A 21,797-nucleotide genomic window follows, 5' to 3' on the forward strand; every position below is an offset into this window, starting at 1 on the left:
GCCTGTCAGAAGCATGGGTCCATATGGGATCGCATGGTTTGGTAGATGCGTTACATTGACGTTGTACACCTAATGTTAGCAGTCGAGCGGTTACGAGCAGTTTCGGTAACCGCCCATAACCTCCGCCCACCACCTCCACACTACGCGCACGAAGTGCACTACGTGCACTCCTCTGTGGAAACGCAGCCTCTCCCTATAAAAGGGAGAGGAGGCTCTGCTGTGGGGGCGTCTCCAGCTAGTAGTGAGGTGTGTTGTGTGCTGCGTCCAAGCCGAAGTGCCGGAGAAAGATCAGGGAACACCAAATCGGAGGATTTGGGGAGTGGAAACTTGAGAGGCTTTCCGTTCACCGTGATTGCTTCTCCGACGACAAGAAACTTCAACCGGACGTGGCACGCTACAATAGGTATTAATTTACATTGGTATCAGAGCAAGTTGTAGTGAAATTACCTGTTGCTATTTCTCGGTTCGTCCTGTTTTGACCGATGTCGCAAGCGGCGGCGCACCGGCGCTGCTCGCGATGAAGATCTGTGGCGCTGTCAAGGCTGGCGCAGAATGGTGCCGGCAAGGCTGGTACCGGTTACAGATGAGTGCGCAGCCGTCTCAGCCGGCGAGGTCGGGTGCTGGCAAGCCGGCGAGGTCAAGCAGGGGCGATTTGGGTGGCAGGAAAGGGAAGCCGGTGAGTCCGGTTGATCTTCCGTAGTCGCGCCGTTCGCCCGCGCGGATGACGCTGCCGCCGCATCCTTTATTCGCCATTCTGTTCATGCTCAACTCTTTTTTGCATCTTGTCCTGAAAAATTTTGGAGAGAAGCTGCTCTTACTTCTGTTTACACTATTAATCGTCTACCTACTTCAATTCATCAAAATATATCTCCTTTTGAGAAACTATACAGTAAAATACCTGATTACTCAAATCTCAAAGTTTTTGGTTGTGCTTGTTTTGTTCTTCTTAATCCACATGAACACACTAAACTAGAACCTCGTGCTCGTCTTTGTTGTTTTCTTGGGTATGGAACAGAACATAAAGGTTATTGGTGTTGGGATCCTATTTCTGGCATACTACGCATTTTTTGACACGTCACCTTTTGGGAACATACGATGTTTTCTTCACTGTCAAAATTTCACAGTTCATTTTCTGCTTCTCAGTCATTTTTTATTGACTCTTCACTAGAATTATTTCCTTCCATAACTACAGATCCTTCTAATGAGTTTATTATTTCTAATCCCTCCTCTACACCTGCATCTCTAGAATCTGCCTCCTCTGAAGATCTTGTTCCTCTACTTCGTCGCTCTAGTCGAGTAAGAGAAACTCTTCATCACCTTAGAGATTATAACTGTTTTTCTACTGTTGTCTCTTTACACGAACCTCACTCTTATCATGAGGCTAGTACTAATCCTATCTGGCAGCAAGCAATGTCTGAAGAACTTCACGCCTTAGAGAAAACTCATACTTGGGATTTAGTCGATCTTTCGTCAGGTAAAACTCCTATTGGATGTAAATGGATCTACAAGATCAAAACTCACTCTAATGGTTCTGTTGAGCGTTATAAAGCTCGTTTATTTGCTAAAGGTTATACTCAGAAATATGATATTGACTATGAAGAAATATTTGCTCCTGTTGCTAAGTTGACCTCAGTCCGAAGTGTTTTAGTTGTTGCTGCAATTAGACGTTAGTCTCTTTTCTAGATGGATGTTAAAAATACTTTTCTGAATGGAGATTTAGATGAAGAAATTTACATGAATCTGCCACTTGGGTATTTTCATCCTCTACAGAAAGTTTATCTTCTTTGTCCTGCTCTGTATGGTCTTAAGCAAGCTCCTCGTGCATGGTTTGCAAAATTCAGCTCCACTATTGCACAATTGGGTTTTACTTTCAGTTCTCATGACTTTGTCTTATTTATTTATCGTACTGACAAGGGAGTTGTTCTTTTGCTACTCTATGTGGATGATATGATTCTTATAGGCGACGGTTCTTTAGTCATTTCTGAGTTACAAAACTATCTCAGTCAACATTTTGAGATGAAAGATTTGAGATCTCTCAGCTATTTTCTTGGTCTTGAAGTCTCCTCTGATTCTGATGGTTACTACTTGTATCAAGCGAAATATGCATGTGATTTACTTTTTAGATTTGGTATCACAGATTCATCTACTGTCTCTACACCATTGGACACCAATGTTAAGTTAACTCTGTTTGATGGCACACCTCTTTCTGATCCTACTTCATATCGACGACTTGTTGGTGGTCTTGTTTATCATACAGTGACTCGCCCTAATATTACTTATGTTGTGCACATAGTCAACCAATTTATATCTGCTCCATGAACTATTCATTTTACAGCAGTTCTTCGTATCCTGTGGTATGTCAAAGGCACACTTTTCCATGGACTCCACTTTTCTTCTCATTCTTCGTTAATCTTGTCTGGATATTCTGACGCTGATTAGGCTGATGACCCTACTGATCGTTGCTCTACAACTGACTATTGTTTCTTTTTGGGAGACTCACTCATTTCATGGCGCAGTAAAAAGCAAATAGTCACATCTCGATCTAGCACAAAATCTGAATATAGAGCTCTTGCAGACACTACTTCTGAATTACTTTAGCTCCGTTGGTTACTTGAAGATATGAGTGTTACACACTCCTCTCCTACTATTTTGCATTGTGATAATTGTAGTGTCATCCAAATTGCTCATAATGATGTCTTTTATGAACGAACCAAACATATTGAGAATGACTGTCATTTTGTTCGACAACATTTTCAACGTGGTACTTTACAACTTATTTTTGTTTCTTTTGAAGATCAAACTGTTGATCTTTTCACTAAAGCTTATCTTCCGGGACGATTTAATCATTTACTTCGCAAACTCAAGTTGGTCTCTGCTATTCCACCTTGAGTTTGAGAGGGATGTCAGTATATCAATAATTAGAGCAGATCTAGACTAGAATCGTGCAGACTTGTCAATGTATTGATAATTAGAGCAGGTCTAGGCTAGAATCATGCAGACTTTAATGGTGTAAATATTGTCATTGTTTTTCCTTCTTATTTTAGCCTAGAGGATTATCATTCTTATTTTGGCCTAGATGATGTAAATATATAGAGATGTATACTCCTTTCTAAATCAAGTTTCTAGTCAGTAAATCAAGTTTCTTATCAATCTTACAGAGCCTATAAATAAAGGCTCTTCTCTAGCAGATGGATCATTCAACAACAAGTAATGCTCTTCTATTTTCTCTTTGAGTTCTCAATCCTCCTCTATTCTCTAATGCTTCAGTGATAGGATTCTGGTTCAGTTCACCATAAGCAACCTGTGCTTGGTTGTTAAAGTGGTTTAGCCATTATATCTTGAGAAACAGTTGTCTATTCAAACCTCTAAACACTACGAGAGAGGGGATGAATTTATTTCAAGGGAATTGTGTTTATCACAAGTCTTGGTCCCTACTTCACAAAGTTGCCTTCTAGACGTTTAGAAGTCAACTCAACATAGATAAAATTTGAAAATATTGTATTTATAATATTTAAATTTTGTATTTAATTTTATTCCTACATTTTGCCTAACACTCAGGAGCTTGGGTAGCTTGTGAGGACTTAACTTAGATAGGAGAGCTCGGAATGGCTTAGCTTGGATTGGCTCAACTTAGAATAGCTTAACTTAGATTGGCTAAGCTCAGACTGATTGAGCTAGGATTGACTCAACACGGAATGACTTAGCTTGAAATGACTCAACTTAGACCGACTCAACTTGGATTGATTTAGGAGGTTGGCCCCTTGGGTTTGGATCTCCGAACACGTGTCGTGTGGAGAAGTCAAGTAGGCGTAGCCTGCTAACCTTGGATCTAGGGGTAACATTCAGTGTCCTAGTTGACATAGGAGTGCTAGAGAGCAGCAGATGCCTAATTGTACCTAGGAGAACACAAGGATAAAAATCGACTTTCCATGGAATGCCCAGATGACATCAAGCTTAGCTTGCTCCAGAAGATGCTGCTAAATTGAAGCCTACAGAGGCCACGTTCCTATGCTTTTACAGTTATTTTGATACGCTGATACTGTACAGAATGAAGTCTGGACTTTATGTAGGGAAATATGTATGCCTTTGAGTCTAGACTCTAGCCAGGTATACACTTTGTAGGTTGTATATTTGAATGCTTTTTGTAATCTAGATGGTTTACAGTCCAGACTATTTGGTATCTAGTCCTATCTAGTCTTTGTTGTGGACAGGTTTTTGAATATGGCCTCAAGTCCAGATTGGTTAGAACCTTGCATATTATGTGATGCTTTTTGCTATGCAGTCTTTATGATTGACATGAAGCAGGTTTCTGTAATTGTATGAAACATATTTTCACCTGTTCAATTGTAATACTTTTTTTAATGAGACTTTTATTGATTCTGGTGTGCCAAAATCGATTTTATATGTTGAAATATGCAGTGGATCTTTGGATGGTGATTAGATTGTGCTGATGCTGGTGAAATATTACAGTGCCAATTTAGAGATAGTAAGTGGTTTCTGTTTTGAAATTTTCCTAAATGTGCCAGTTTGGTTAGATTATCACAAAAAATGAGTTATATATAGAGCTGTGCTTTTGCTGCCAGTTTGTGATCATACATAGTTGCTGAATATTATAGTTTATGCTAATGCATCACTTTTTTAAGTTGTAGAAATGTGCAGAATTATGGATCTCAATCTTGCTGCTTCCTTCAGTTTAGCCGGGTATACACTGTTGGGTTCTAATTCAAAAATTAAACACATGCACAGTGGAATACAAAGAACCCTCTAGAAATCCATGCAAATTTAAATTGATCGTTTATTTAGAATATTACCTTTAGATGCATAGAACTTTTACGAATTTAGAAAGTCAAGTCAATTTGAGTGTGATTAGTACATTTGTGCCTCTAAAGTATTCACATAAGTACAATCATCGCTCGTCTCATGAGTACGATAGAAAAATCTTCTGTAACCCATATCATAGTGTTAATTACTACATAGAAGAGGAACTCAAAACCTAACTTTTAGGATTGACACGATCTTATTAAATAAGATTGTGTTCAAAAATTATTATATTATCTAATGAGATATTTTCTTTTAATTTATTTTCATGCATATCCAATATGCAAACGAAATTACGAATACAATTTTTATTTGATTTGACTTTATTTGAAAAACTTAAATTTATATTAAATTAATCTATTGATCCAATTATATTAAATTAATCTAATGATTAACCTATTAATTCAATTTCAGACTTAAATTTAAACTCAATTTATTTTAATCATACTGGGTGGGACTTCAATTGTAATTGAAATGTACACTTCTATGGCAAGAAGATTATTTTTATCTACTCGTCAAATAATCAACAGAAAGGTGAAAAGTAACCTCTGAGATAGAGTTGGATTGGCTATTGCAGGTTAGATATTGCTACAATGGACAAGAATTGAATCTCAGTGAAATCCATAAAATATCCTCCTCACAGTGGTCAATTTTAACTTTTTGATTATTTTTTCATAAATGATCGCGGGACTGATTATATGAAACCGCTGGAGTGACGGATTCTATCTTATACTACAATAACAGAAAGGTGAAAAGTAACTATGTTTCTTGCCTTTGTCGGTTGGACAAGGTAGCTCTTGACAACATGACCACCAATGCTGCTTGTGAACCATTGAGAAGCTGTGGACACTGTCAAGCACATTGGGCATCTGAACTGGAACATCTGGCAGATTGTGTTGTAAACATGACCATCCTTATGTGGGCGACTTTTTGATGCTTGAGCATTTGAAATGAATGTAACATCACTCATAGAGGGGCACACATTAATACATGATTGTCAAAGGTAGAATCGTTTGGATTGTAAAACTTCACCTTAAAATTTCATAGAATACAACATTCAATAGGATCCGATGAATGACCATTTGCTCAAATTACAGATTATGTGTCTTTCCACCTCCTGAACCATAGTCAAACATGCACACAGCAACAATATGTGATCTCACGTGCGAGACGTGCCTACAATGATAAAACAGCATCCGCGGAAGAGGCCGAATAGCCGTTGAGATGGGTCCTGTGGCTGCCTTATCACCGTCCGATGGTCACACCGCAGCTGCTCATTTCCAGATCATTCCATGATTCCCACCCTGGTCAATCTCACAGCCATAATGCGAACGCTCGTCGTAGCGGCCGACTCGATTTCCCAATCTCCCCTTCGTTTCGCGTTCTAGGGTTTTCTTATCGCCTCCTTCCTCTTCATGGCGTTCGATTCTTGATGTTTCTGACCTCGATGCAGGGCGCGCTCTTCCAGATCTACGCCTTGGATTAGTGTTATTTGCCCCTGTCGATCGCTCTATTCTTGCCCCTCCCCTGCTGTAGCGGTGACCTTCGTCGCGGACGAAGTCAAGGTCGACCGTGCTATCTCCAATCCTTACATGGAGGTGGACAGCTCGCAACGACCGGTAGACGGCGAGGAGGCAGCGGTTGATGGACATGGTTTTGGACGCGGATCTGGTGAATCTAAGGTTTTCAAGGAGCTCGAATTTGTGGAGTTTAATGAAGAGGTAAATGGTATGCTTTTGGACCGTACGGCGGCTGGTTTCTCTGGATCTTCCAAGGACGCTCAAGGAGACGAAGTGAACGGTCAAGGTATTATTTCTGAATCTCATGTTAGGAAAGGGATTTCTGCCCTGGTACATGACGTAGCTGAGTTTCCTGTCGCAGAAAGTACGGATTTCGAGGATGACAGTGTTTCTGAGGAGGTTGTTGTTTCAGATGTAGCGAGGGTTTCCCACAGGGCAGTTGGAAACTGGATGAATGGTTTTGAACTGGGAGACATGGTGTGGGGGAAGGTGAAATCACACCCTTGGTGGCCTGGTTACTTGTTCAATGAGGCTTTAGCTTCGTCATCTGTTCGAAGAACAAGAAGAGATGGCCATGTTTTGGTAGCCTTCTTTGGGGATAGCAGCTACGGATGGTTTGACCCTTCTGAGCTCGTCCCATTTGACTCCCACTACGAGGAGAAGTTTAAACAGACCGCCTTGAGGCCATTTGTCAAGGCAGTTGAAGAGGCAACCGATGAAGCAAGCCGCAGGGAGGCTCTTGGTCTTGCTTGCTACTGCCGGAATAAATACAACTTTGGGCCAGCACGTGTCCCAGGATATTTCGATGTTGATATCCCTGGATTCGAGCCATGGGGCATTTACTCTTCAAAACAGGTTGAAGATGCTCGGAAAAACTTTGTGCCTGATCAATCTCTCTCCTTTTTGAAGCAATTGGCCTTGTGCCCCCTTGAAGACATTGTTCCTGCAATGGATAGGATTAAGAACACAGCAAAGATGCTTGCTTACAGATGTTCTGTCTTCGAAGAGTTTGATGAGACATATGCCCAAGCATTTGGTGTAGAGCCGGTACGACCACCTCCTCTGACTGGGGCTATGTCGGATCATCCTGAGAGATTTGCCTCCCGAGGTATTAATCATTGCATGCATTTTTTTTACCCTGCTTTTAGGCTGTTGTCACATGGATATGATTTGTATTGTTGCATGCTACTGGTACAATTGATCTTCTATAAACCAGTTAATTTATATGCATGGTTCCTGGCCATGGTTTGCATTAAGAAGAATTTGTGCATGACATGGTTGTCTCTTTAATTTCATTATTCTAGTCTCATGGTTATTGATCAGGTATATTTTCACATGCAACCTAGCAGTTGTGGTGATATAACATCGTAATATGTTTGGCAAAGTGGTAGTTGGAGTGAAATTGATGACTGCATGTTAGGACAGAAATGTTGGCTCTATGATACCCTTACCTTCTAAGATGAAAAAGTAAATGGCAAAAATTTTATCATACATTATTTTGAACTCATTGGTGATGAAGGCATCATAAGAAATTTTGAATAAATAACATAATATCACTCAGGAATTTTCACTCTTCAAAGTCTAGCATCTCATTGTAACCCAAAAAAACCCTAGCATCTCATTCAACTTCAAATGCTATTTTATAAAGAAATTTGCACATCAAAAAATGGGTTCTGGTTTGTGCCCTGCATGTCTTTTTCCATCCAGGTCTACTCATACAATATTTCATATTTTATTTTTTGAAATGAGAACTTAACTGTTTTTTTTTTTGCCTTCATTGTGGTAACTGATTCCATGGGATTAATAATTACTCAATTTTGTGGTTTGGCACCCCTAGGCTGATATATTTTTTTTTAAAAAAAATTTCCCACTGTTTGGTTATTATTTACTTTTCCAATTTTTTCATGGATGTGTTTTCTCTTTCTTTCTCTCTTTGTTGGGTTGTTGCTTCCTATTTTGCTTTCTAATATTTGTTGGCTGATTCTTAACATCAAACTTAAATGCTTTTTAACCTTCTATCCTGAAGATTAGTTGTGCAATTTTGATGCTTGTGGTTTCAAACAAGGATTTTGGAGATTGAAACAATCATAAGTATGCAAAATTGTAGGGAAACTAGAATGCCTTTTAAATAATTTTCAGCCTCTAGGGCTGTTTGATGATTGGTTTCTTATCTTTGTAAACATGTTTTCATGTAATGTTGACCGTTTAACCAAAAGTTATTGATCAATCCATGTTCTTTGGTGCATTGACTGCTTTGATTCTATGATTATGATTCTCCCCTTTGTTAGACCTCCAGGTGCAGTTTATTATAGTTACTTGATGATTCTTCGCTTAAATCATTTTTGTTCCTATGATAATTTTTGGAAAATATGAAAGATTATCTTAAATCATTTCTGTTTCACTGACATTGTAAACGCTGAGATTTCATCAACGTAATTTCCATGTTTCATCAAAACAGCTTTTTCCTCTTTGATTTGTGCAAGTTGGTTTCTACCCTCTATAGATACATGAATTAGATTTGTTGGCCCTCAGAGCAGAGCTCGTCACATCTGGCAAGGAAAACAAATCATGTGTATGTTACTTAGTCGGATCCATGTCCTACTATAGACCATAGATTTATGAAAATTTATACACGTATGTTTTTGACATTTCATGAGACATGGAATAACTGATTCACTATTCTTTGCTCAAAGCATAAAGATTCTACACCATCTTAATTTGACACATTGTAAACTAAGTGCATTGAAATTTATGAATACCTGGACAAGATTAACAAATCTTGAATCTAGGATTAGGAACTTGTATAGACTGGGATCTGGAATCACCCTTAACTTAGTTTTTCCTTTGCTTTTTAGTAAGCGCTGTTAGACTGCTGATAAGAATTTAGCCAGCTGATATAGTTTGAATAAAAGTTTCCATCTCCCAATATTTGACGATATTAACCTTAGTATTTTGCCTTTTCCTACATTTTTTTGAAAGCTGAAAGGGATACAAATGATCACCACATGTATTACATGGTCGAAATATGGTTCCCAAGTTTTCAAGGCATGAAACATTGTCATATTTCTGGAGAAGAAAGCATCGAGTCTTACTAGTTGGTAGATGCCATTGCCATCGTGTTATCCTGTGAAAATAAAAACAAACACTTGTTGCGATTTGTCCTAATTTTAACTTGTAACTTAAACACAGTAACTTAAATGATCATAAACATTGATGATGGCCGAGTTGATCCTGAGTTATGATAATTCCTGGATGCTTTTCCATTAAATTACTGGTCTCATAATGAAGAGTTCTGAGCAAAGTTGTTCTGATTGGTGATTCTACGAGTTTCATAATAAAATAAAGGGCATAAGCGACATTAGCGGTTTGGATCGAGTTGAGCATTGATTATTGTTCCTTGACTTAAGATGTGCTCTTGCTTTAAAGATTGGCCAGTGCATAGTGGCCCCACGTTGAAAGATTGGATGATCTTTTTCAGTTTTTCTCAGTTAGAACATTAATTAAATTTTTTCAGACATAATTAGTTACTCTACAATATAGTAGTTGCAGCATTGAAACGTAATCTGACTGTGGAATTAGGACTGTAATCACCAGTTAGCTGGCCCATCACTACCAGAGGATGTGTTTTTCTTAGGGTTTTAAATGTCGTAGCTGCATAGGATAAGATCCCAAGATGTGTTAGAAGTCAGATCGTCTTTTGTTCCAGTTTAGTTTAGTATAATCGGTTCCACAAATTCGGCAATTCGGTATGTGTTCGGAGTTTATATTTCATCCGAAGGCCGGAGAGTGTGTGGTGTTGGGGGTTGGTTTGGTGTTTGATAGGCATCGTGGCGTTTTTTCCGGCGTCACGGGCACGGCTCATCTTTCACATGAGTTTTTTTAATATATCATACCCGGCATGTCGCCGGGACCACCAGCCGCTCCAGGATTTGGAAAGCCTGCCTCTCTCTTCTATTTATCTAATGTTTTAAATAAACGATTAAAATAATCAACGACAGCGTATCGAATGAGGGGGCCAGTTCGTCGCTCGCATTTCTCAACACGTGGCAGGCCATGTTGATGTTGATAAATGTGACCGTTAATTTGAGTACAAGTATCAGGCAAAGTAAATTTATTTAGATTTTATCCTGTTCTTTATCTGCTTAAAAAATCCGTCATATTTGTTTTAGACGTCAAACATGGTTTAGTTCTTTTTTTTTTTTGTGTCAAGTTAATTGAACCATTTAATGTACCTGGCATGACTAAACCATTTATTATTGCTCTACTTATTAACGGGCGAGGATATAATTTATTTACTTGTAGTCAATTTATTAGTAATCAATTGTCTCTATGTTTTTTTGATGTCTTATTTGTTGTTTTCCTTTTCTTATTACTCAGCTGCGCCTTTGAGCGGTCAGCTGGTGATGCCTGAGCCCCTCTGCCCAAAGAAAAGCTCCGCCCCTAAGCTCGCTTCCGCTCCCAAAGTGTCCAAATCTCCGTCTGCGAAGAAGAACAAATACGTGTTGAAGCGGAGAGATGAACAATTCTCCACCACTGCTACGATCGCCGGCCCTCCTTTGCCGGACTTCACCTCTCCTACCCAGCCCTACGGCAACTTCTACAATCTCTTCCCCACCAATCAGCAGCCCCCCACCCAACCAAGTCTCGCCTTCCAGGATGCCTCGGTGCACGGTGACTACGTGCTCCAGAAGAGAGCTCCTTCCGTTTTCATCGACGATAAGCTGCCGCAAACCTCCCCTAGCCTGCTCGAACAGGGACCACTCATCTCAGAACAGAGACCGGCCACATTGGGGGTGGATGTTCCTGTTGCTATTAGTCCTCGAAAGACGCCGCAGATGAGCGTGATTGAGTTCAGGAAACTAGACCCTGCTGTCTCTGGCGTAGTTGCCGATGCTAAAGAAGAGACCTTGTTGGCCCGGCCGAATGACGTTATTGTCGTCGATGGAATCCTAAAGGCCAAGAAGAAGATCAAAAAGCGCCTGCACGTGGATAGTAGTTCCGACCCAACCGATCTTGCCACAAGTGCCAAGAAGAAGATAAAAAAGAAGCGCAAGGAACAGAACAACGAGTCCGGCTTGCTACCAGATCTTGCTAAGATGGCGAAAGATGACGATCCTTATAGGATATTAGCGTCCAGATCAAATAGCATTGGGCCGGAGCAATCCAAGAGAGCGGATGCAGTCGCGCGTGCGACCTTGTCCTTTCCCTTCTCCTTTGAGCTCCCCAAGATTGACTTGAGCTCCCGCAGTCTGCAGCTACCAGAGCTGGTAGCTGACCTGCATGAGCTAGCACTCGATCCTTTTTACGGTATTGAGCGCGACGCCTCGGGGGTTGCGCTCCATGTCTTCCTCAAGTTCCGGTCGATGGTCTACCAGAAAAGCTTGGCTCTTTCTCTCCCCAGCGAGGATGACGCCGCGGAGGTCCAAGCTCCCAAACCTCCTCGGTCGCAGCAGGAGTCTGTTGCTGGGACCGCGGAGATTGCTCCAGTGAAGACAGCGAAGGAGGGCAAGGAGCCAACTGCCTCTGCGAAGCCACCAAAACCCGGCTTTAGGTCCGACGATCCTGTTGTCGCTGGACGGAAACGCACTCCATCTGATCGCCGAGAGGATATGAGCGCAAAGAGGCAGAAAAAAGTAAATATAGTCAAGGCTTTGGCCAGTGAAAAGAAATCGGCGATCAGACAGAAGCGCAACCCGAAGGACGCAGGCAGCGCCTCCACGACGACGATGCCTGTAGTAGCCGCAGTGCATAGTGTGACAGCGAAGCCTAGCAATGCCAAAACAGTGGAGCCCGTCAAGAAGCAAGAACGTTCCCTGCCTCGAGTTCCCTGTCCGACTACCCTCATGATGAAGTTCCCACCTGAGACTACGCTTCCGTCCATCGCCTCCTTGAAAGCGAGGTTCGCCCGCTTCGGGCCGCTCGAGCTCCCTGCAACTCGCGTGTACTGGAAATCCTACAGCTGCAAGGTGGTGTACAAGTTCAAGCCCGACGCAGAGGCTGCCCTCAACTACGCCCGCGCCAACGAAATGTTCGGCCAGGTGAAGGTACACTTCTATCTCCGCGACGCTGACACACAGTCCCAGGAACCCTCCGCTGATGCCGGTGGGCAGAAGCTGGAGTCGCGACAAGCTGCTGAAGGTGTCCAATTCCGACCCGGGAGCAACCCAAGCAACTCGTTGAGGCCGTTGCTGAATCCAAACCACAAGACAGGGCAGCTCAAATCCATTCTGAAGAAGCCCGGTGACGATGCTGGCCCTACCACCATCAACAGCAGCAGAGAGACGCCCCGTGTAAAATTCATGTTGGACAATGTGGACGGGAAGCCAGTGATGTCGCCGGCTGTTGCAGGAAGCAGCTATAGTCGTAGCGATGCTGAACCACCCCCCTTCTCCATTCCTCTAGAATCCGTCATCAATAAGACTACAAAATCAGGTGCTTTTCTCCCTCCGCCACCGCCGCTGCCGCTGTCTGCGCTTCATTCATATCCTTCAAGGACTATTGATCACTCCCCTTACATACCCCCACCGCCGGTGACTCCAGCTTCATCTGCTTCGTTCGGACTGCCTCCAGCGAACCGAGTGGCGATGGATCGCGTGTCCCCACCGCCGCTGTCTTCCCTTCGTGGGCCTCGATCCGCTGATCCCCAGACGCAGAATTATAGACAGTATGGCGAGGCGGAGGGTAGACCCATGGTGAACAAGGAGCTGGCAAACCAAATGTTGAGCCTTATGGTTAGGTGCAGCGACATTGTGAGCAGTGTCAACTCGTCGCTAGGCTACGTTCCATACCACCCGCTGTAAGAGGGAGGGAAGCGTCGTGGCGCAGTCAGCCATGCAGTGACGAGTTCATGCTCTACTCGTCGCGTCCTGAATTAGTTAATGCTGGCGATGAACTTACAGGGCAATGCTATTCCCCTGCTGGTGTGTTTGATAATTCGCTTCTGGACTTGATACAAAACAATAGATTCTTAATATTAGATGATTCTGTTGGTTTGCCTCTGTAAGTCTCATCGAACGGTATAAATTTCACCTCATCAAACACCAATGTGCAGTTTCTCTCGTCTTAAAAACAGGTGCTTATTGGTGAACGAGTTGTCTTGAATCAACCGTTTAGTCAGATTAAGCTTGATGAGTTTTTATTTAGTTAGTTGTATTTTCAAGGGTTGGCTTTATGACATTTATTTTTTATTATTAGAGAAATTAGAGAGGTCTTCTTCACAGCTTATTTAGAAATGTTCAATCACATGACTAACAGATATAATATTTTTCACATCTTTTAATCACGAAAAACTATATGTTTTTGGTTTGACAATTATTTTAACCTCATATTTTTAATTTTAAAATTAGTTTTACTTGGTCTCTTAGGAAATAATAATTTTAATATTACAAATTAATAGAATTAAATTCTAAAGATTGAAAACGTGTTATTATCCTTTTCTCATTCAAGTTCCAATCTCAATTACCAAATCTTGAAATATCTTAATCTATCTATATCTATATATGTTTAATGTTTGTTGATGCACCCACGCATCCCGGCTTCTCGAGAAGTATTAGTGCAAGATAAAAGTCTCACCTCTTCCGGTAGTGGTTTAGCATTAGCCGTATGACCTGGATAATAGTATTCACCTGTATATTTATTTTAGTACATAAACGGAAATTTAAGGTTTGTTTCTTACACAGATGACTATTAGGTAACTATTAAAATTTGACACAATTTTCATGACCATGAGATCGTTCCTCTCTTGTAGGATCGAAGTGAGCATAAGAAGGGGAGGGAGACAGTGAATAGCATGCGTCGTTTTTCTCGTTTAAAACTTATTTCTTTTTAGAATTAGAGAAAAAATACAACGGAAACATAAAACACACAAAGACAATTTATTTTTAGATCTTTAATCACTTCGATGAGCAATCCATTATTAATCTCCTTCGATGAGAAGGAAATTCATCATTTTACAAGAAAGTAAAGTGTGGTAACAAGCTTATCATTCTTTATAAATTAAAGTGCAATGAGACATTAATGAATATATAAGAATACTAACAAAAATAGATCTTAGTGGTGAGCACAGTTGTTGAAGTAAGTACAACGACATTGTTGGGATTTCTTATGCAAAAAATAACAATATACGCAGCGGAAAATAGGATCTCTTTCAATGATTTATGTAAAAAATTTGTAGAAAGTTCTAACTAAGAGGTATAACTTTGTTGCGCGCCCTAATGTGGAGGTTGTTGTATCAACTTTAACTCTATAATGCCTTATCCATCTTTGATCGTCTGAAGCCTTTCGGGGTGCCTGGAAGCTGAGGTGTCCCAATCATTGGGAACTTGCCACCTCATCTGTTTCGCTATCCCAATCAACTAACGTCCAAACGTCTAGAGCATCCAATCGCTCGAATCCAGATTGGGGCACCTAGCTAGATAAGTTCTGGTCCCTCCTTTCCTACATCACAAGGTTAGTCCAGAACAAATAAAGCAGAAAAATAATAATTTTAGCAAATTGTTTGGTCTTGACTGTTAGGTTTCTAGTGAAATCCTAGGTCAGATCGATACCTATTGTTTCCTTCTTGGGAATGCGTCCTCACCCACTCCTCTCGGAAGAATTTACCTTGCCAACCCGATCCTTTAGACATGTTGGACTTTTGCTCAATATTTGACCCTCGACCCCCAGGACTTCCACTGCTAGACGTCAATCCTCTAGACCTGCCTAAACTTCCCCGCTTGGTGCTATGATTTGTCAAGTCTTCCTGCTCAGCCCTCCTGACCAGGATTTCCTTGCCTAGTCCTCCTGACCAGGTCTTCCTTTCCCAATCCTCCTTATCAGGATTTTTTTATCTAGTCCTCCAAACTAGGATTTTCTTTGCCTAGCTACAAGTAGAACTTTCTTGTGCTACTTACAAACTCAGTTCAGTTCATTAGTCAACTTCACAAGTTTAACTTGAACCCTTTGTCATTATCAAAATTCTGATTTAATCATCTGATGCTCCTTGCACCAACAACTGAGACTTTCATTGCTTGATGTTTAATCACTTGACCACCCATTGAAATTTTTGCTGCCTAGTGTCTGGTTACTTGACCCACTAGGGCTTTTCTACTACTTAGCATCTAATCACCTGACCTACTAAGATTTCTTTCCTTGTCAAATTTTCTGCACCTACACATTCGACACACAAATTAGATCACACATAACCTAACTTTAAAATCTTATGTTATACATCAAATAGATGTTCGATATGCACCATAATTTATGTTTTTATGATATCTATCTTGCATAACTATATATCCCCATGACTATTTATATGTTGTTCTATCAAGGAGGAGTAATGCTTGCTTTACATGCTTACTTGCTTACACACCTTTATTACTATTCTTGGTTGTTATTTTGGTGATCATGATTACAAAGTAATTACTTCTCACGTGTTATTGGTTACTTGATCTATGACAAAGGGGGAGTAGTTTGTTGATGCAATCATGCCCCAATTTGATCTTATTATGATGATAAATCTCAGTCAGTCTTATGACTCAATCTCTGGGGGTGGCCGGCCCGGTCGGAAGTTTTCCACCGACCACCAAATTTGATCTTATTAAACCATGGGTTGAAGATTGTTATGTTTTGATATTTGCTCAATATATTGATGGAATCATATGGTGAGAAATATAATTGAGATAAGTTTAATTAGATCAATACGTTAAGTAATTAAGTTAAGGTTGATTAGATGCTTAACAATGAAGTTTAAATAAATTAAGATTGATTAGATATTCAATTGTCAAGTATTTATTGGACTTTTACCAATACTAGCACCTGTCAAACCTTTATCAATATCAATACTTGTTAGACTTTTCTCTTTGTTAAATATTAGATCAATCTCAATCCATTTAAACTTCATCTAATATTAATTACCTAGCAAATCTTGACTTGATATATCAACCTAACTTAAATTTGCCTCAATCACATTACACACAATATGATTGCACATCGATTGTCCAAACATCAAAACATAACAATTATCAACCCGTGGTCTAAAACGGACTAAGCTGAGATATGATTGTCCCAATAAACTACTCTTCCTCGGTCAAACATTAAGTAACCAAAAAGCATACGAAAACTAATTATTTATAATCATAATCACGAAAATAGCAACTAAGCATAGTAATTAAGGCATGTAAGATTCCATAGAGATATTTTAGGAACTGTGCTTCAATAAAAAATGGAGCTGCGCTTTCATCAAAATGGAGCTGTGCTTCAATAAATATTATAAAAAAAATACCATCTAAGATTCCATAGAGAAATTTCTAGACATTTGAGCTTATTATATCAGTTTTACATGAGGGTCCGTTAATTTTATTTCCCAATTTGTTTCTGGCTCAGAAACAGTACAGGTTAATTAATAGGCTTATGTTTTTCCTGTCTTGTTGCTGCAGTGGATAGTTAATGCTGAGAGGTAGTAGTAGTAGGAAGATTGAATAAGAACCTTAAGGGAGCATGTCAAACTCCATGCTTTTCTTCTGAAACAGCTGATGTCAACCATTAAGTCCACTGCCACAGGAGAGGACTCAGTCTCAATCTCAATCTCAATCTCAATCTCAGTCTCTGTGCAGAGAAGCAAATCAGCTTTGTGCAGCATTTCTTCTCCGACGATAAAAAATATTATTTCTGCAGCGTTTGGACAGGCACATTTCGGTCCTAGCAATTATCATCCTCACAAAGTACCTTCTGACAGTGAATAGTTTGGAAATAATTGTACAACGAAATGGTTTTTAAGCTTAACCAAGCAGAATTTCCCACCAAAGCCCTTGCACATTCTCCCACCCCTTCATCTTCACTATCCTTTTCTGTCTCCATAATCCTTTATCTTTTCCACTGGAAGAACTCGAAACTCATTTTCGAACCCTCATGGCAGTGGCTGAACAAGTTCCTGAGCCACTCAAATACCAGGTTAACACTTCTCTCATCTAATTTTTCCCTCTGCTTTCTTTCCACTGCTTGTTCAAGTGCTATGTGTTCTTAGTGATGCTGCAGACCTTTGCCTTGAAGGTTTCCATCCACTGTGAAGGGTGCAAGAGAGAAGTAAAGAAATCCCTTCAACATATAGAAGGTACTATCATTGACATAAATTTATAAGCGATTTTCTCCGAAGATCATAACTATATCTGTTGGTTTTGTATGTTTTTTAGGTGTTTACAAGATTTGCATTGACCCCCAGCAGCACAAGGTGGTAGTAACTGGCAATGTCAAGGCAGAGACCCTGGTGAAGAAGCTCACAAAGACAGGGAAGCACGCTGAGCTCTGGCCTGAGCATATGCCCACTGTGAACAACGCTGAAAAGAAGGGCAAAAAAAACAACAAGACTAATGATGGGAACACCAGCCAGCCACCACAAAATCCTGAGAGAAAACAAAAAAACTCTTTTGTCAATGCCAACTCTGCTGATGAGAAACCAGAACAGGCTGCCAAAAGTGGAGGTGGTGGTAAGAAAAAGGTGAAGAAGGATCATATCAATGGAGTTGAAGTAGCTCCAAGCAAGGAAGTGGGAGGTGGCAATGAAGCCATTGTGATCCCTCAACCACTCAACCTTCCTTCCTATGTACTGAGCTATAGCTCCGTACAGCCAAGCATGAGCTCTGAAGGAGAATACTACCAAATGCTTGTGCCGGAGAGTTGGTACTTGTACTCTCCATTGGCGGGATCTTGTGAGTTCTTCAACGAAGAGAATGCTAGTGACTGCAGCATAATGTAGTTCACGTAGTAGAATACTTTGCTCTAGTGTAATGGTGAAATATGACTTTTGACTATTGTTGCAGCCTCTTTTGTTTCGGTAAAATGGTTGAATTCAAGGGCAAAAGGTGCGTGTTGATTATGAATTTAGGTTGGAGGTTTTTTATTTGCGTTTCTTGGATAGATTTGGTGACTAAAAGAGATCATATATCTTACGCTGTTATTTATATAAGAGTGAATTAAGGGGTAAAGTCCTTAAAATGTATATGTATGCAAAAAAGATGATTGGGGCTTTTGTTTTGTTTTTTTTTTCTGAAAAAGCTCCCGAACTGAACTTAACGGATGAAATGTGTAAAATATCTCCATTTCGTTGTCCTTATTTGGTGTTCCTTCTTTCTGTTCAGTTCGAGTTTGTCAGTGGAAGCTTTTGTGTCTTCATAGTTGACCTTCGAATTTTTGGTATTTTGTTTTTTGTCAGGTTAGATCATTCGGCAATTGACCGGGCGTGTTTCCCAAACAAGAGGTAGAATTTCTCAAGGACGCACTCCATTCTCAGAATTTCTATTATATATTTCCTGTCAAATATATTAGTTTCTTTAAATATATGAGCCATAATTTAAAAAAAAAAATGATAATTCGGATATATATAAACATCTCTACTCTGATCTCTTTTTCAATTTTTCTTATTTAAAAAAAATAAAAATTTAATTATATTATCAAGAATTTTCATATAAAATATATTAATTACTCGAATTCATTTTTTAATTTAATCATTAAATTCAATATAATTCATTAAATTTATTTATTTTTATTTTTAATTTTAAAATTTTAATAAAAAATTTAAAAATACAAAAGAAGTTAATAAAAAATAAAAATATCTAATTACAAAAGAATAAAAAATGAAATAAAATAATAATAATAATAAATAATAAAATAAAATTTTAATTATTTTATTAAAGATTTTCGTTAAAAAAATCATTGATAATTTTAAATGTAAGATATAAGAAATTTTAGGGTTAAATGAGGTAACTAAACTTTACCTTTAATAATTGTAATTAAGGTTTATTGAAGCCAATTAAATCAACCTCAATTAGCCCAATTAATAGTCATTTAAATTAGCCCAATTAAGAGCCCAAGTAAAGTCTAATAATTAACCAATCAAATGGGTTATTGGATTTAGGTTCGAGTCGGGTTAAACCCGAAACCCGTTAAGAAGGTTTTAAAAGTCTCGACTTTCTTCTTCCCGATCGCGAGATCGCGATTCCTCGTCTGCTTCTTCCTTTCCCCAATCGCGCGATCATGCTTCTCGCCGACGCTGAGGTGAATCGCCGACGACCAGAGCTCCGACTGACAAGTCTAGGATTCTGGGGTGGCTGGGGTGGCGACGATCGATGCAAATAGAGGAGGATCAGATCTGAAAGATCGATCGATAAGTGAATGCTGAGCTCGAATTATTGGTTGTGTGGGGCTTCTCGTGGTGGATTTCGTTGAGATTTCTTTGGATTTCCTCAGATCTCTGATTGATTGTGCTTCACAGCTTGATTTGCTGGAATCTAATCGAAGGGGTAATGGTGGATTTCGATAGCGAAGGGGTGGAATCGGAGCTCAATTAGGGTACAACCAGATCTGAGGTGAGGTTTCTTTTCTTGAATCTAATCGGTTTTGTGGATTGATACCATGTTTGATTCTGATGGGAGTACTTGTCTTGTTTGATCGGGTTTGATGGGTCTGTTCTAATGCTGAGTTTTCGTGTGGTTGATTCGAGGATTCTTGATTTATTGAGGTATTTTAATCCTGTTGAATGCACTGTTTTAGATTAATTTCTGTTTTGATCTATTCATGTTGTTTAGAGGTGGAGGATGATGATCAGGTTAATTAATTGATTTTAGCTACAGTGTGAGATCTATTGGGATGGTTGTTTGTTGTTGGAATTGGGTGGAACCAGATTACTATTCTATTGATGGATTGATCTGATTAAAGATTTATTTCTATTAGGTTTTGGATCTATTGGATCCTAGTTGATTCTTAGCTTAAGATTAAGCTAGGTGGATTGGGTTAAGTTAGCATTTGATCCGGTTAAGATTTACTTGAGTTAATTGGAGTAATTGGTTTGATTAGGTTAGATGGATTTGGATGAATAATTGGATTATGGATCCAATTGGATTATAGTTTTAATTGAATTATTATATATTGTCCCCGGGGCAATAGTGCAACGGTAGGACATCCGGGTTGTAACTCAGGGACCTGCGGTTCGATCCCCAGTTACGGCGTATTTGCAGGAATTTTCCTCCAAATGGGGAACGCAAGGATGCTGGGCATCTGGATTGGCCGCCGTTTGCGCTTCCCGATTTACCCTGGTGGTCGGTGGGAAACTTCCGTGGGACCGGGCTGACCACCCCCAGAGATGTGGCTACTGGGATTATCATTTTTTTAATTGAATTATTATTAGGTTAGTTTTATAGGATCGATAAAAGCGCTAGAGGGGGGGGGGGTGAATAACGCTTTTGCATTTTTCAGTTGATTTTCGAAGTACAATGTAGAACGCGTGCGAAAGCATAAAAATAGAGTACGAATACGGAAGTAAATAGAACAATGAAGAACACAGAACACAAGTGATTTTTTTACTTGGTTCACAACCGAAAGCTGCTACTCCAAGGCCTACGATTCTTGACCGTTTCCGACGGGCAATCCACTATAAAACTTGTTCCTTACAGAAACAAGTCGAACGATACAAATATGATCTCGATAACAAGCGTAAAGAGATTTACAAATTAAGTAAATTAAAACTTGTTACCCAATACACCAAATGAGTGTGATCTTCGATTCCTTGTGATTCCGGCATTACGGCGGCTTTAGGATTGCTGTTGGTTGCTCAGGGCGCCTTCGTCTCGACGGAATAGTCTCATGGAATGATCGAAAATTCTTGTCTCGAGCCTTTGGTCAACGGTTCTTTTATAGGATGCTCAGGTCGACTTAACTTGATCTCAAGTCGACTAGACTTGATCTCAGGTCGACTCCCACTCAGCATCGATCCTCTATCTTTGTGCAGACTTTGCCTTCAGGTCGACTTGAGTTTCACTCAGGTCGACTCTAGTCCAACGTAGAGCTTACTAATAATTTTTGCCTTTTCGCTGCGTTATCCGATCTTCAGGTCGACTCAAGTACCCTCTCAGGTCGACTCTAGTCCGACGTGGAAGATTTCTGAACTACGTCGACTTCCGATGCGGTTAACCAGACTCAGGTCGACTTGAGTAACACTCAAGTCGACTCCAACACTGAACTTCTGGAAAACTTCGCTCGGAGTCTAAGTATTCAACCTCTCCAACCCTGCATTAAAAGTTAGTTCAAATAACATGCAAAATAAGGTTTGGAGAGTCAGTTCCTAGAACTATCTCTTGGCCTTAACATCAGGTCTCCAGTGAGACCCTGATTAGATCAACGTCTAATGTTCCCCTTGGAAACGTGTCCTGACCCACTTCACTCAGGAGAATTTACCTTATGCCAACCAAGTCCTCCAGACTTGTTGGACTTTTGCTCGGCTCTGTCCTTACCCCCCAGGATTTGCTGCTGCGGCTCGGTCTTCCTGACCACCCAGACATCACCACGTCCTCTGGTCCTCCTGACCGTACACGACTAGATTTATGTCATGCTCCTCGGTCCTTCTGTTGAAGATCGGGAGATGGCTAGAGAGGGGGGCGGAGTGAATAGCCTCTCTTTGTTATCGATTTTCTCCTACAAAAACTTAGTACG

The 21,797-nt window shown here is 40.1% G+C and overlaps 2 protein-coding genes across 2 annotated transcripts; both read left to right on the forward strand.

Annotated features, from left to right (window-relative positions):
- The first annotated feature begins 6,151 nt into the window (after positions 1-6,151).
- On the forward strand, positions 6,152-13,480 carry LOC141827672 (PWWP domain-containing protein 1-like). The gene is made up of 3 exons (XM_074714975.1): positions 6,152-6,624; positions 6,700-7,446; positions 10,716-13,480. The coding sequence occupies exons 1-3, from the start codon at positions 6,411-6,413 to the stop codon at positions 13,136-13,138; spliced, it is 3,384 nt and encodes a 1,127-aa protein (XP_074571076.1). The 5' UTR covers positions 6,152-6,410; the 3' UTR covers positions 13,139-13,480.
- Positions 13,481-16,902: 3,422 nt separating this feature from the next.
- Positions 16,903-18,142, forward strand: LOC141828530 (uncharacterized). Its single transcript, XM_074715974.1, has 3 exons — positions 16,903-17,267; positions 17,352-17,427; positions 17,507-18,142. The coding sequence occupies exons 1-3, from the start codon at positions 17,226-17,228 to the stop codon at positions 18,067-18,069; spliced, it is 681 nt and encodes a 226-aa protein (XP_074572075.1). The 5' UTR covers positions 16,903-17,225; the 3' UTR covers positions 18,070-18,142.
- The last annotated feature ends 3,655 nt before the right edge of the window (positions 18,143-21,797 follow it).

This window comes from Curcuma longa, chromosome 4 (assembly GCF_044706935.1).
Source record: "Curcuma longa cultivar G26 ecotype Majalengka, Jawa Barat chromosome 4, ITB_CL_G26_1.1, whole genome shotgun sequence".
NCBI lineage: Eukaryota > Viridiplantae > Streptophyta > Magnoliopsida > Zingiberales > Zingiberaceae > Curcuma > Curcuma longa.

Bases quoted from the DNA above. Each gene is read 5' to 3' on its own strand.
- LOC141827672 (XM_074714975.1), top strand. From the start codon at position 6,411: ATGGAGGTGGACAGCTCGCAACGACCGGTAGACGGCGAGGAGGCAGCG. The intron at 6,625-6,699 runs GTATTATTTCTG...TTCCTGTCGCAG, and splicing joins AGACGAAGTGAACGGTCAAG to AAAGTACGGATTTCGAGGAT. The intron at 7,447-10,715 runs GTATTAATCATT...CTTATTACTCAG, and splicing joins TGAGAGATTTGCCTCCCGAG to CTGCGCCTTTGAGCGGTCAG.
- LOC141828530 (XM_074715974.1), top strand. From the start codon at position 17,226: ATGGCAGTGGCTGAACAAGTTCCTGAGCCACTCAAATACCAG. The intron at 17,268-17,351 runs GTTAACACTTCT...GTGATGCTGCAG, and splicing joins CTGAGCCACTCAAATACCAG to ACCTTTGCCTTGAAGGTTTC. The intron at 17,428-17,506 runs GTACTATCATTG...TATGTTTTTTAG, and splicing joins ATCCCTTCAACATATAGAAG to GTGTTTACAAGATTTGCATT.